The sequence below is a fragment of the Rhagoletis zephyria genome, unplaced genomic scaffold (genome assembly GCF_001687245.7).
Source record: "Rhagoletis zephyria isolate East Lansing unplaced genomic scaffold, Rhagoletis_zephyria_1.1 Rzeph_scaffold_00818, whole genome shotgun sequence".
Taxonomy (NCBI): domain Eukaryota; kingdom Metazoa; phylum Arthropoda; class Insecta; order Diptera; family Tephritidae; genus Rhagoletis; species Rhagoletis zephyria.
In genome coordinates, this window is record NW_016157902.1 from 62251 (window position 1) to 76854 (window position 14604).

The window sequence follows — 14604 nt, forward strand, 5'->3', positions numbered from 1 at the left end:
TTTCCTATAGCTGCTTTTTCACAAGTTTTTTTTGTACTTTTAGCTGATTTTTTTGCCGATTGATTGATTGAACTTCCTTTTCATATGCGCTGCAAAAAATGTTATGAAAAACTTTACAAAAAGCTGCTCATGTCTAGTTTTTCATATAGTTCTGATACTCAAAGAGAACAGCGATGCACTTGCATTCAAATCATGAAGGCGATGCATGCATCCCTAGGAACCGAAAGTCTCATATTCTCGGGAATATTGATACTTATTCAAATATGAGCAAATGACTGGCTTGCTTCGCGAAGCCTGATAAGAACCTTTGCATTGACCAATACAAAAATAGTGTAAAAATGCAAAAGCGGTTTGTAATGTACACATTATTAGCTTAGATTAAAGGACTAAAGAGCAGACCTTCCTTACTCATAGGCCAAGTATAATAGCGCTGAGATAACATTTCGTATATGTACTAATCTCCTTCGATGCTATGAGCTCTTATTTCCACTCAAGAGATATCTGCAAGTATTGCAAGGTTTTCCAAGAATGCGTAATCTCCATTTAAAATCCTGCTGTTGCACTGGAAAAAAGAGTTTTCCCGTCAAACGCGGTCATTGATGTTCCTACCGTGTTCTTTTTAATTCGTCACACTTCTTCTTGATATAATAATAATAATAGATTGGCGCTTACACATATGTTAGTGTTCGGCGAGCTTCTCCTCCGATTTGTGGCATGGGCTCTGATGTTTTCACACAAAGCGGAGGGACCCACAGTTTTACGCCGACTCCGAACGGCGATTGTATTTTTATAACAAGTTGTTTTTCATGGCAGAGAAAAAACCTTTTTTCTATACTTTTTTGTGATGTTGCTTTGACCAGGCTTTGAAGCCAGGCGTTGCGGAGTGGAAGCGCGCACTGCTTGCCACTACACTACAGCGGGCTTTATTAAGTCATCTAAAAAGTAAATTTGTAGAGGGGTATGTAAATATGTAAAGGGGTATATAAATATCTAAAGACTTTTAAATTAAAATGGACGGTCTGTGGGAATAAATGGGACTCCTTACAGAAACACATCTCCTCCTTTGCGGCATCCAGAAATAGTTCTTGCTGCAATTATATTGGTAATAATTTTCTTTACTAAAAAACTAGTTTACGTGGATTAAGGCACCTAAAGAAGAATGAAATGCGCTTTAATTTTTACATTGATATTCTTTGAATGTAGACTTTTTGCAAACTCCCATCCCTATTTAGTTTACAACAGGCCATTCAGTTTAACTGTCTATTTGTAATGGATCAAAGGCGGTGGTTCTCGAGCGTACTACATCTATTGGATGTGCCACGACTCTGGTAAACACTCACCCTCTTTCAGTTTACTATAAACGCCACGCCCTCTCGAACATACTCATTTGTATACATTTACCATAGATGTTCTCACCAAATTTAAAAGTCATGCGAGTTAGGGGTCCGAAGGTATAGCAAATGTCAGATTTCACGGCCATGGAATGTGTTGCTGCCCCTTATACAAACTCACTTAGGTTTAATTCGCTATAAGCGCTTACTTTAGTTACGTTTTTACACAAAATTCCGAGGTCATGTGACTTATCACTCTTAAGTTATAGGTGATTAAAATTTGATGCCTGTAAGATGTTCCGCTCCCCTTTTACAAACTTATTTATATATATGGATAATTTACTTTCGGCATCTATCATAGATTTGTCTTCACACCAAATTTAAAAGTCGTGCGGCTTACGGTTCCGAAGTTATTGGTGATTAAAAGTTTCAAGTATGGGAGGTGCCACGCCCCCTTGTACAAACTCATTCATATATACCTTACTATAAGCGCCTACCATGGATCATACCAAATTTCAAATTCATGTGACGTATCATTTCGAAGTTATGGCTGATTGAAAATTTCACGTCTATAGGATGTGCCACGCCTCTTTTACAAAAGTATATCTACTTTACAATAAGCATTTACGATAGATATGTATGTCAACACACCACAATTCGAAATCGTGTGACTTACGGTTTAGGAGTTATAGCTGATTAAAAATGTCACGCCTATGGGAGGTGCCACGCTCCCTTGTCAGATCTAATTTTTAATACCCTAGGTTACGTTCGAGATCACTCTCTATATATCAGTTAAAGCCCCATGCAAAGCCATTCAGTAGTTCCGGAGATTAGTGAGTTCAAACAGACAAACGGAAAAACAATCTACAGTTTTATTATAGTATAGAAGATAGNCCCTTGTCAGATCTAATTTTTAATACCCTAGGTTACGTTCGAGATCACTCTCTATATATCAGTTAAAGCCCCATGCAAAGCCATTCAGTAGTTCCGGAGATTAGTGAGTTCAAACAGACAAACGGAAAAACAATCTACAGTTTTATTATAGTATAGAAGAAGATAACACTATGCGACAGTCAAAATCGGGATGGGGTGAAACCAACGGGAAATGTTATATCGGTCAAAAACAAGTTATACGTGGCCCGGCGTTTCGCCACCGGCCGCCGGCGTTNTAATTTTTTTAAATTTGTTTGAGCAAAAGCGGACTAGTGGTTCTCGAGTTATGTCAAAAAAAATACCACCAAAGGTGACAATTTCCCCTATATGATAGTTACTAATTTCAAATCGATATATCTCGATTCCTAGACGTGACCCAGCGAAACGCCGGGACACGTATAACTTCTTTTTTACCGGTATAACTTTCCCCGGTAGTTTGAACCCTTCCCGATCACTGACCCCTACCATTTGTCTCACAGTGTAATCAGATTGAGAAAAATTTTGAAGGAATTAGATGGGAAAATTACAACTCTGCGCAGTTTTAAATTGTACCAAGATAATCATACTAAGTAAATAGCTCACATTGTACGAGAATCAGTGTTGCCATTATGGTCATCTTGGAGCTAGATTTAGCTCTTTATTTTCTGTTTAGCTCCGAAAATTGGGCTTTAGCGCCTAGATCTTTTTTTTAGCTCTTTTCAAAATTATCTAGTACGTTTTTAGCTCCAGGAAGTTTTAGTTGTATTTGGTAATATATTAAAACTAAAAATATGTAGTTCCAATGTACAAGTGTTGACTCAAATACATTTGGCTTTGGTGATCTCAGGCTATTTTCGATACCTTTATGTTACTCTACTTCGATTAATACTTCCATTCTTTATGCAAATGGAAAATGGGCAAGTAAGTCGATTAGTTTCTACCACGTGCGCGGGAGCACATAAACTATACCGGGCAGTAATTCGAGCTTCGACAAGCTCAGACAGTGTATTCTCTCTCAGACGGCCATGGTAGAAAAGGAAAGCCAAAACTTACAGTCTAACCTAATATTCACGCACGCCGCCAATTTACTGTCAGAAATTTCTCATGCACACACAACTTGTATGGGACAAACCGAAATTGAACGGCGTGCGTACGAAGCTAACTCAATTTCCAATTTTTGTTCTGCGTGACATTTTGATTTGACATTTCGCTCAATGAAATCAAATACAAACGCAAGCAAGCCAATTTAGGGTGATTGATAAAATTACAAATTTCGAAATGAAGTGGAAAAATATACATTCGTATTCACGGAAATCTACAGACTCCACCATAAACTCTTGGATTTAGGTTAAAGAATGCAAATATTAATTAGAATAAAATCCTTTTTCTGAACGCGCGGTTTTTGTTTTTACCTTACTAATTTTACCTTAAGGAGAGAATAAAATAAAACTTTTTTCTGGCAACACTGACGAGAATATCTTCTTTATACACAATAAAGCGAAAAAGAGGCGGATTCCTCCGCTAATTCGGTTTTGCCAATTTTGACAATTCTCAAGTAAAAATAATCATCGCCTCAGAAACTTTAAATACGCTGAAAATCACTAGATCTTCACTAAAATCACCATTTTTTCTAATTCATTTTTTTTTATAAATGACATAATTTACAATTTAGTACAATTAAAACACGTTCTCTATCGAAAAATTGACTGTCCGTGCGCAGAAGTCTATATAAATGTGAAAAGCTTTTGACTGCCATTCACCTGGGAGTGGTCAGAAGTGATTCGTTTGCGTACGGTTAATATCTGAGCTCAGTACATCCTGATATTTATATCCACGTATCCTCTGGGTAGTACCCAAAGAACCGTTTGGGACCGAACTAAAGTGAGAAAGCATAAAATCTCGCGTTCGCTGAGTTTGGGTCCCGCCTCGTCAGAGCCCCGCCTAATGAAAAATACGAACGGACGAACGGACGAACGACTAGCCACAATCCGCCTCAAAGCGAGATTTGTCAACATCTTGCTTACCTACGCCCATGCCCGTTGGCAGAGAAGCTACACGGCTGTCGCCAGATCAAAAAACGAAAAACCAAATCGATCATGTTTTGATAGACGGGAGGCACGCTTCTAGTATTTTAGATGTACGTACACTCCGAGGGCCAACAATCGACACGGATCTGTATCTTGTTGCACCAAAAAATGTATGCCCAAAAATGCAAGGAAAGCTTTACATCGAAAAGCTGAAATCACAACAGACGGCCAATAGATCCGCCCCACGTAGGGTTCGAAATTTGAGACTTTGGTATCGATACTGATTACTCATTATGGCATCGAGCTCATGGTATCGATACTCTAAAGGTATCAGGCAAAAAGTATCGATACTACTCAGTATCGGACTCATTAAAATACGTTTTTTGGGGTACTAAAATGATTTTATTCTTCAATCGTATATCTAGTTATTTCCTGAAATTAAAACAATTAAAATTTAAAATATTTGATTTTTATTTCATTGCAGAACTTACTTTCACGTTAGAAGTAATTTTAACGTTAAATGTACACATATACATGTATATATATATATATATATATATATATACTTCCACGAATTTAAAATTTTATTAAAATTTTTTTTTACCTTTTTGGGTATGCATTTTTGTAGCCTATTAAATTTTAGTATAATAATGTGCAAGTTTGAATTAAAAGTTAACGGTAGTAGCCCAGCAAAAAATGGGTAATCGCTTTTAGTGGTAACGTGTTCTAGAAGGCATAGCATTATAATGCCTTCGAATTTTTTCGCTTCTTTTATGCATTGCTAGTATTGCAAAGTAGAATGTGCTACAATATTTTATTTATTTCGCTTCTTTGTTTCATTTCGGGGAATGCAAAGTAGAATGTCCTATAATATTTCCTTTTTAATTCATTTCTTTGCTTCATTTCCGGGAAAGCAAAGTATAATGTCCTACAATATTTTATTTGTTTCGCTTCTTTACTTCATTTCAGGGAATGCAAAGTAGAATGTCCTCCAACATTTTATTTGTTTCGCTTCTTTGCTTCATTTCAGGGAATGCAAAGTAGAATGTCCTATAATATTTTATTTGTTTCGCTTCTTTGCTTCATTTCCAAGAATGCAAAGTAGAAATCTGCATCGTAGTCAGCTGAAAAATCGAATGAATATCCAAAAGTTCTTTTTCTACCGTTACTTTCTGTGGAAATTTGTCTCGCATAAAAATCATGTTTTGCTTTGTTCAATTTGCAGCGAAGTTGAAGTTAGTCGATGAAGTGAAGTACAAGAGTGAGGAAGTACATAGGGTTGTTCGACTTCACTAGAAAGTCGACTTTCGACTTTTTGATCGACTCTGTACAGCCGACTTTAAAAGTCGACCGATCCACGAAGAAAAGTCTACTTTGTTCGACTTTTTTCGACTTTTTTAATGAAAAGAAATGTATTAACTATACTCTGCATTTAACTCATATATTAGCTATAAATATAAGAGTCAGACGCCAAAAATATCATGATTTACTAGTGGTCTTTAGAATAATCTACAATTTAGTGAAATTCAATGCTAGGTAAAAAAAACAGACACTAAAGGATTTTTAAAAATTTTGAAAATTGTTCCAGTTTTACAGCATGAAAATGTTGGTTGTGAGGGTTTTCAAAAATTATATTTTTGAAAAATAATTTTAAATTTTTTAAATTTTCTCAAAAAAAAATTTAAAAATTTTTTGAATCGATATTTGGTAATTACGGACAACTTTTTGAAAAATGTGGCCTTCCGATGGAGCGGCCTTTTGAGTCTGTCGTTAGAAGACGTTGAGGATGGTATTAAAGATCTTAAACCGTCTACTAAGATGGATATAGATGGTATCTCCCCTATCCTTCTTATAAAATGTCCTGCGCTTGCTTTGCCTCTCAAAATAATCTTTAATAAATCGTTAGCATCTGGGGTCTTTATTGACGACTGGAAACTGACGGATGTTACTCCAATTTACAAAAATGGTGAAAAGGACGATGTTTCTAGTTACAGGCCGATTTCTAAACTCTCGACTGTTTCTAAACTTTTTGAAAGCATCATAAAGGAAAAGATCTATTTTGCTACGATGAGTATAATCTCTCCACAGCAGCATGGCTTTCTTACTGGTAGATCCACAGTCTCTAATCTCGCCCTATTTAGTGAATACTGTATTTCGGCGTTTTCTGCTGGGAACCAAGTAGACTGTATCTATACTGACTTCTCAAAAGCGTTCGATAAAGTATCGCATAAAATCTTATTAGGTAAGCTTGCATCTCTAGGTTTTCATTCCGTGTTCCTAGATTGGTTGCGATCATATTTAAACAATAGACGTTGTGTAGTTACTGTGGATGGTGTCTCCTCTAGGCCCTTCACTGCATCCTCTGTAGTTCCACAGGGAAGTGCCTTGGCCCCCCTGCTCTTTGTTTTGTTCATCAACGATATTAGTAGTTGTTTCTCCTTCGCTAAATTTCTTTTATATGCCGACGACCTAAAAATATTTTCTGTCATAACCATCCCGGCTGACTCGCATAGACTTCAAGCCGATCTTAATAATTTAACCAAGTTGTGCCGTATTTCTCACCTATCTTTAAATATCAAAAAATGCTTTAAGATCACCTTCTTTAAATTAGTTAATGTGTTGCCTACATGTTATTGCATTTCTGATATTGTTCTCCAACATGTTGAGGAAATCAAAGATCTAGGCGTTGTTTTCGATTCGCGGTTTACGTTTACAAATCATATCAACTTTATTATCTCCAAATCGTATTCCGTCTTAGGTTTCATAAGAAGAAACAGCTCAAACTTTTCTGATCCTTATACCTTCAAATTATTATTTACTGCTTTCGTTCGTTCTAGACTAGAATATGCTGCGTTCATTTGGAGGCCAATCCTCCATTGATAGAATTGAACGAGTGCAAAAAGTTTTTCTAAAGTTTGCTCTTTCTTCACTTCAATTTTCTAGTCCCACCCCTGCATATGAGTCCCGGTTGCGACTAATTAATCTTAAGCCGCTTGAAAGTAGAAGAGCGATATTGTCTCTGTCATTCATGTTTAGTGTTATTAATGGGGAGACCGACTGCTCCGACCTGTTGCAAAGTATTAACTTTTCTGTTACGGCTCGACACTTACGTAATAACCATCCATTTTATTTACGCAGATTCCGAACGAACTATGCGTACAATGCCCCTATTGCTCGTGCCCTTCGCGAACTAAACGAGATCTCTAATTCCGNAATTTAATATAAATAAGTATGTACTTATCTAGGCATTCTACATTAGTTTCTCTGTAAGGCATTCTTTGTTCGCTTCTCTGGATTCTGTTTATCCATGCGTTCTCCCTTCGTTTGAAGGTAATGCTGCGGGTAAGGGCTTACCTCCAATGACATGCCCATGTTAAAATAAGGCCTTCTTGAAGCGAAAGGGTAAGCGATTCCGATCGCCTAGCTCGTTTCTACTTTCGTTCCTGTGGTAATCGTGTTTTTTGCTGGGAGGCTACACGTAAAGTTGAATAGGTTACAAAACTGCATACCCAAAAATTTTCTAAAAATTCTGCATTTTCGTGAACTTTGCGTAAAGTTTTACGGCCTTATTCACAAAAAAAAGGTTTATAAACTGAAAAATGTATGTATGATGTCATTTTATTAAGCTCTTTAAACCTACTTTATTTTTTATGAATAAGGCCATTAAACTTTAACTTATTTGGTTTACGTTATGCAACAGACTACACGAAATTTCAGTTATCTTAAGTGATGGACAAAATTGAATGATCATAATCCATATAAGCAAAGAAAATTGGGTTTCCAATGGAAGAAAAAATTTAAAATGTGTTTTAATAATGTTTTTAAAAAGTATTCGATACTGTGAGTATTAAAGTACTCATTTGTATACCCTCAGTATCGATGCTTACTCAATATCGATAGTATCGTTCGAACCCTAGCCCCTCGACACTCATACCTGCCCATTGATAGCACTCTTCAACAAACCGACATACGCGAGCAGTGGAACCACATTTCCTACTGATAAAGTACCATCGCCGAAGAAGTATTCGAAATTCAGCGATCCTGAAAGAACAACAGTTGCGATTAGGTCTGTCAAAAAGCTGCACAGAAAAAAGATGCCGCCTACAGAGCCACGCTGCGATCGGGCGCAACCCGAGCCATGTGGGAACGTTATAGGGATCTGAAGAGGAAAGCGGGACGTATTTGTCACAATAAGAAGAAAGAGACCGAAATACGTGAATGCAAAGAGCTTGAAATGCTGGCCAACAGGATAAGCGCCCGAAAATTTTACCAGCGAGTTAGGCGATTTACAAAGGGTTCAATACCAGGGCGTATTCTTGTAAAAACAACTATGGCGACCTAGAGACCGATGTTAAGAACGTACTTAAGTTACGGAAGAAACTTTATTTCACCCTATTGAATAGAAGCAGCACTAAAAGTAGCGGAGAAGGCTAACCGAGCCCTCAGTCGATGACGATGGAGTCGATGTTCCGCCACCTGACTTTGACGAGGTACGAATAGCGACTATACGGCTGGAATTTAATGGCGGTTACGGTTACCTTATCTTTGTCCTCTATGCACAAATACTAAGAAGAGGGCAATGAGAAGTCAAAATTTTTTGTAGATACTATAATGCCTTAAGTGTGCTCTGCCTAATCCACAAGGCAGCCTTCTAAGCATAGGTTACAACTCCTATAGAGTGTATTGTGTGAAAGACCGAAGCCCACCATCAATGAGCTGATTGGGCCTTATCAGTGTGGCTTTAGGCCTGGAGAATCCACCATTCGCCAAATCGACACGCTCCATCTATTTGTCGATTTCAAAGCCCCTTTAGACTGCGCGAAAAGAAAATTTATCTATGCTGCGATGTCTGAATTTGGAATCCCGCAAAACTAATAATGTAATATAATGATAATATAATTAGAATTAGGAAGGACATCTCCGAGCCGTTTAATACCATGTTTCAGGCAATGTGACTCCCTTTCATGTGATTTATTTAATCTCTTGTTGGAGAAGATAATAAGAACGGCTAAACTGAACCGCGTATGCCGCGTTCTCGAGATCAGACAGAGAAGCAGATAGAGAAGCAAAGCGAATGGGACTGGCGGTCAACGAGGACAAAACGGAGTATCTCTTGTCATCACACAAGCAGTCGCGGATAAGCGTATTGGCACCCAGATCCCAGTTGATATTTACATACAAGTTTGTAAAAGTAGACAAATTGTTTATTTGAGAACCAGCATCAACACCAATAATAATGTCAGTCTTGAAATCCAATGGAAAATCACTCTTGCCAACAAGTGCTACTTTGGACTGAGTAGGCAATTGAAAAGTAAAGTCCTCTCTCGTCGTACAAAAATCACAATCTATAAGTCACTCATCATGCCTATATTGGTGCATGGCACGTAGGCACGAACAATGAACACATCTGATAAAGCGGCTCTTGGCTCCTTGGAAGATTTACAAGCCCTTACGCGTTGGCAATGGCGAATACCGCAGGCAATATAATGATGAGCTGTAAGACCTTTACATCGATATGGACATAGTGCAGCGAATTAAAATCCAGCAGCTATGCTGTCTAGGTGATGTCGTTCGATTGAACAGGAACGCTCTGGCTCTGAAAGTATTCAACGCTGGACGCGATGCTGGTAACAGAGGAAGGGTAAGTTGCGTTGGTAAATAACCTCCAATACATATGTCAAGAACCGTGGTGTTTACTCTTTTAGCGCGAAAAAATACTTCAGAAACGACAATTCAACGTTCCGAAGCCAAATTTTGCAGGGTAGTGTTAGTAACGTAAGCATGTTTTAGATTTGACAAATTTACTTTAGTGATTTGTAATTATCAAACTAATGATCGATAGTTAAAAGTAAACGCATTACATTGAAACCAACAGGTAATCGCTATAGCGCCCCCACATTTTCTCCTATCCTTGGGCCCCACACATGTTAATTCGGCCCTGCGGTTTAGTGTCTCCAATACATCAAAGCCAAGATCCGCTATTCTACATAGTTCTATGAAATACTATGAAATAAATACTTGCCATGTGATATTAATAGGATGTTCTTCTCGGGAGTTTCAAACGTATTCCAAGAATTCTTCCCAATATAATTACCTGTAGGATGCATCCTTGGTATGGCTGTTTAAATACCAACTGCTGCTGGTAGAGCGGATCCAATGTGCGTCTTGCCGTTGACGTTTTCATCTTGTCAATGCAACGTTTACCAGAAACCAAATACACTTTAACATAAGGAGCGGGGAGCATTTTTGACGTCGGCTTTTGCTGTTAAATGAGTGTGTACGAGAAAGGGGAGTCATTACAGTTGTAAATATGTAGGTAAGTGAATAAGATAATATACACTTTGCTTTACCTGTAAGCCTCTAGCACGTATAACTTCTACTTCTAAGAAACCCTTTTGATGGCACATTGATAGCTGTATATCACCCAGCGATGGCGCGCCCAGAACTTGTCGTCCGACCAACTGTCCGGGACCCAGACCATCTATGAACTCCGACAACTGGCCGTCGTTACCACGTAGAGATGGTGAAAATCTGCACGTTTTGCAATTTGCACAGCGATTTTTTAATTTGATTTTTTCACGATTTTGATGTGCATTTTTTTACAACAATCGATTGAAAAAAGAAAATGATATTTGTAGTCAATCGTGCCAATGGATAAGTGCAAAAGGTGAACGCAAATAGATACAATATAAATGTGTAATACAGTAAAAGGGGAAATCGAAAAATTTTCAAAATAAACGCACATTTACTTAAGGAGGTCAATTACATTTTTAAAGTAAGTGTAAAATAAAAATTTTCAAGTACCAGTTATACACAGGGAGATATAGAAATACGATATGTATGAAGTATGTATGCATGTTTGTAGGCATGTAAGATTGGGTAGTGGACAGTTGTAGGCGATACGCAAATGCTCAGTGCGTAGGGAATATTATGTAGATATGTATTTTATATATGTAAAAACCGTCACAAGCTCTTAATTAAAATTTCCATGCATTGTGGAACAATGTTTCAGATTAAATAGCTATTTTGAGTGTCATAGGTGCAAAAAGATATTTGTAAGCCAAATTTGAAGGCATGCTAAGATATTTACTTACATATGCAATCGGAACGTAAATACAAATAGTAATTATTTATTATTTAGGTTTTACGTTTAAGGGAAATTTTACTCTAAGAAAGTCATAATAGAGAAAGTTATCAATTATAAGTAAGTATTTATGTATGTAAATATAAATTATTAAAATTGATATAAGGATACATATTGCTGGCTTAGAGTGGAAGGTTGCTAAGTCCACTTTTTATGAAAATTATGGTTTGCGAAATACTTGAAGAAAATGCCTATAAGAAGTTGCCTTCCTCTTCTGTAAAATTTAATTAATATGGACTTAGCATCTTTTCGCTCTAAGTTAGCGGTAGCGTACCTTTGCTGCAAGAGTGCCACAATTTGACAAAAACGGATTTAAAATTTATAGTTTATGCTTCCATGGTAAAAATAAGACACATTTTCCTCTAATGAGCTGTTGTTAATCGACACAGCTAGGTATGCAATTTTTATATAACATAGAACAGACACATGTAGACCCAACATAAGGGTGACAGTAGTCATTTCTGCATAGTTAACTCAAAATATTTGTTATTTTGGATTTACGACAGTCTTTTAGCAAGGGTACGGTATAAGTATGCCCACATGTGTACATTATTTTTTGTGCGTATGCATATATGTATATGTATATAAGTAAGTGGATGCATATGCATACAAACGTATTGTACTGTATCGGACATATCATTTGCAATAAAATTCAAAATGATATCGTTTGCAACATATATTTGATTAGTTATTTTTTAGAATCTTCATTTAAAATATAGTCCGATCTATAATATAAACGTAATTATATAAAGAGTAGTCCCTTCTTATTATAAGAGATGATCTCGCGAACCGATTTTTTTGAAATTTTGGACGTCTACTGCAGACTTTCCAAGGATGGTGCATCCTCGGCAATCAGACTCAAAGTGTCAGGCTGCTGGAGGGCGCTGCAGTACGGTCATAGTGGAATTCTTGACAAACTTGTCGAATCAGGGAAACAATCTGATTATATACCTCCTACGACCGACTTCAAGAAAAACTTTAAGGTGAAATTTCCTTCTAAACGGGATTGGAGTAGGGGTAGGATAGTCGAGAAGAACTCCATTGAAATCTATACTGATGGGTCTAGAATGGACTGCGGGTCCACGCATGCGGGAACGCCTCTCTCTCGTTCCGATTACCGAACTTTGCTAGCATCTTACAAGTGGAAGTGGGGGAATCGAAAAGGCCTGTAAAGAATTAGAGAGGAGCTGCGTAAGAGTGCGAAAAGCAAGCATCCTCTTAGATATCCAGGCCGCACTTCCAGCACTTGCCTTCCCTTAAGAACCCCCAGTGTAAAAAGTTGCGCCCAATTTAAATATCAAGTTTTGACCGGAAATGGGTTAAACTTCCCCGGAAGTAAATTTTTTTAAGCGGCACATTCATGTTTTTACCACACGTTACACGTGCTAGACTTTTATAAAAAATATTAAACACTGAACTGAAGAAAAATAGGCAAAGCTAGCCAAAATATCACCTAACTTAATCATCTGACCATAAGGTTATGTAACATAATAGATTTAACTCATTGAGACGACGTGTTATTAAAATCAATTTACATATTTATAGAAACGTACCGATAAGATTTCAAAATGTGCACACGAAAGATTTGATTACAGCGAATAAACATATAGAGCTGACGTTAAATTGGAAACTAACTACACGTAGTAAAAAATTAAGAAAGGTTTTGAGTTATCTCAATGCCTTCTTATAACAAACTACTAAAGATATTTCGGCAATATTATTTTTTTAACTTTTGGACTGCGTTTAACTCCCATCTCCTAAATTCGATAAGATATGAGAAATATTTAGGGGATTCACAAGACGTGTTAACCGTCGTAAAGTTTTAAACTTAATATTTTTTTTATGTAAGATAACGATTAAAATTGTTTTACGGGGCTCTAATTATACATTTTTTTATCAGTTTAAAAACATTTCTAAAACCATTTTAAGCATTATTTTGCATGGAATATTTTAAGCTTAAGATTTTACGACGGTTAACACGTCTTGTGAATCCCCTTAATATGAATTAAATCTTACCATATTTAATTTAGGCAATTCTCCTAGTTCTCCTTATTGGTTTATACTGCTGTGCTATGGTTCGAGAAATTATTTTGATACATTTTCGACAAAACAAAGTGAAGCCCATTATTTCTTTTTAATGAAAAGTGTATTTGTACGAAATATCGCATGTTTAAAAATATAGAAAATAAATTAAAATTTTACGGTTCAGGAAATATAATCATACAAGTAGATAACAAGCTTGAGAATATGTTTAATACTACTAATAATATTAAAATTATTTAATATATTTATATGTGAATATTACTAAGCTTCTCAAAAATTGTGATATGTACATACATACATAAGTATATAATTCATAAGTTTGCTGTTAAAATTTTGATTTATGCTGTTCTCTGTATAGCTGTAAGAAAGTGTAAATATTCTAGATTATAGTTGAACAAATTAATGAAATTTTATTTCCTGCTTAACGAAATAATACATATGTAAAATAATATCTATGAACAGATGTCCTTACATACATACATACATACATATATACATACGTATTTGAAAATATAATTTGTAACATTCATGCAAAGTGAAACTTAGGTGAACGTACAAAAGTTGTTATCAGCAAATAAGAAATTTATACAGATTTGCAACAGAAGCCTCCAACGTAAAAAAAAGCTGATTAAACACCAAAAATTTGAGAGAATTAGATAGTTACGCACAACACTTGTAGGTCAGGTTAGTGCCAGTTTCATAGTGGAGGGTTAACTTATATTCGACAGTTAACTCTCGATTTTCAGTACAGAAATTGAAAGTTAACTGCCGGATGTGAACTTACTCTCCACAGTAAAGAAAGATAAATATCAGAAAATATATTGGAAGCACAATGAACGGGCAGTAACAATTTCGTGGCTATTGCCCCTGCACTAAACGACCACGGAGAAATAGACAGACAGAAGAAGAAGACAAAAAGCAAGTAAGCTCCATAGTCGGAAAATAAATCTGTAAAACCAAACCAGAAATTACGCACACAAAGGAGTTGACGGAAGCAAGAGTTTTGCAAAGAAAGAACAAAAGTGATCAGAAAACAGCATTATATTAATACGGATAGAGAGAATGATAGAATGGGTCACAATCAGGCAGCAGCAAAGTCAAACTGATTCGTGTAGACACCCAACTCTTTTTCATACATTTCTGAAGT

General features: G+C 36.5%; 1 protein-coding gene across 7 annotated transcripts in view; it reads right to left on the reverse strand.

Annotated features, from left to right (window-relative positions):
- The window catches only part of LOC108361698 (uncharacterized), a 78874-nt gene that overhangs the window by 10702 nt on the left and 53568 nt on the right, over positions 1 to 14604 (reverse strand). For all 7 annotated transcript variants that reach the window (XM_017614399.1, XM_017614398.1, XM_017614395.1 and 4 more), the window contains 2 exons: positions 10621 to 10801; positions 10365 to 10532 (listed from right to left, as the gene is read on the reverse strand). In XM_017614399.1, the coding sequence (XP_017469888.1) occupies positions 10365 to 10532; positions 10621 to 10801 (349 nt within the window). The remainder of the gene's footprint in view (positions 1 to 10364; positions 10533 to 10620; positions 10802 to 14604) is intronic.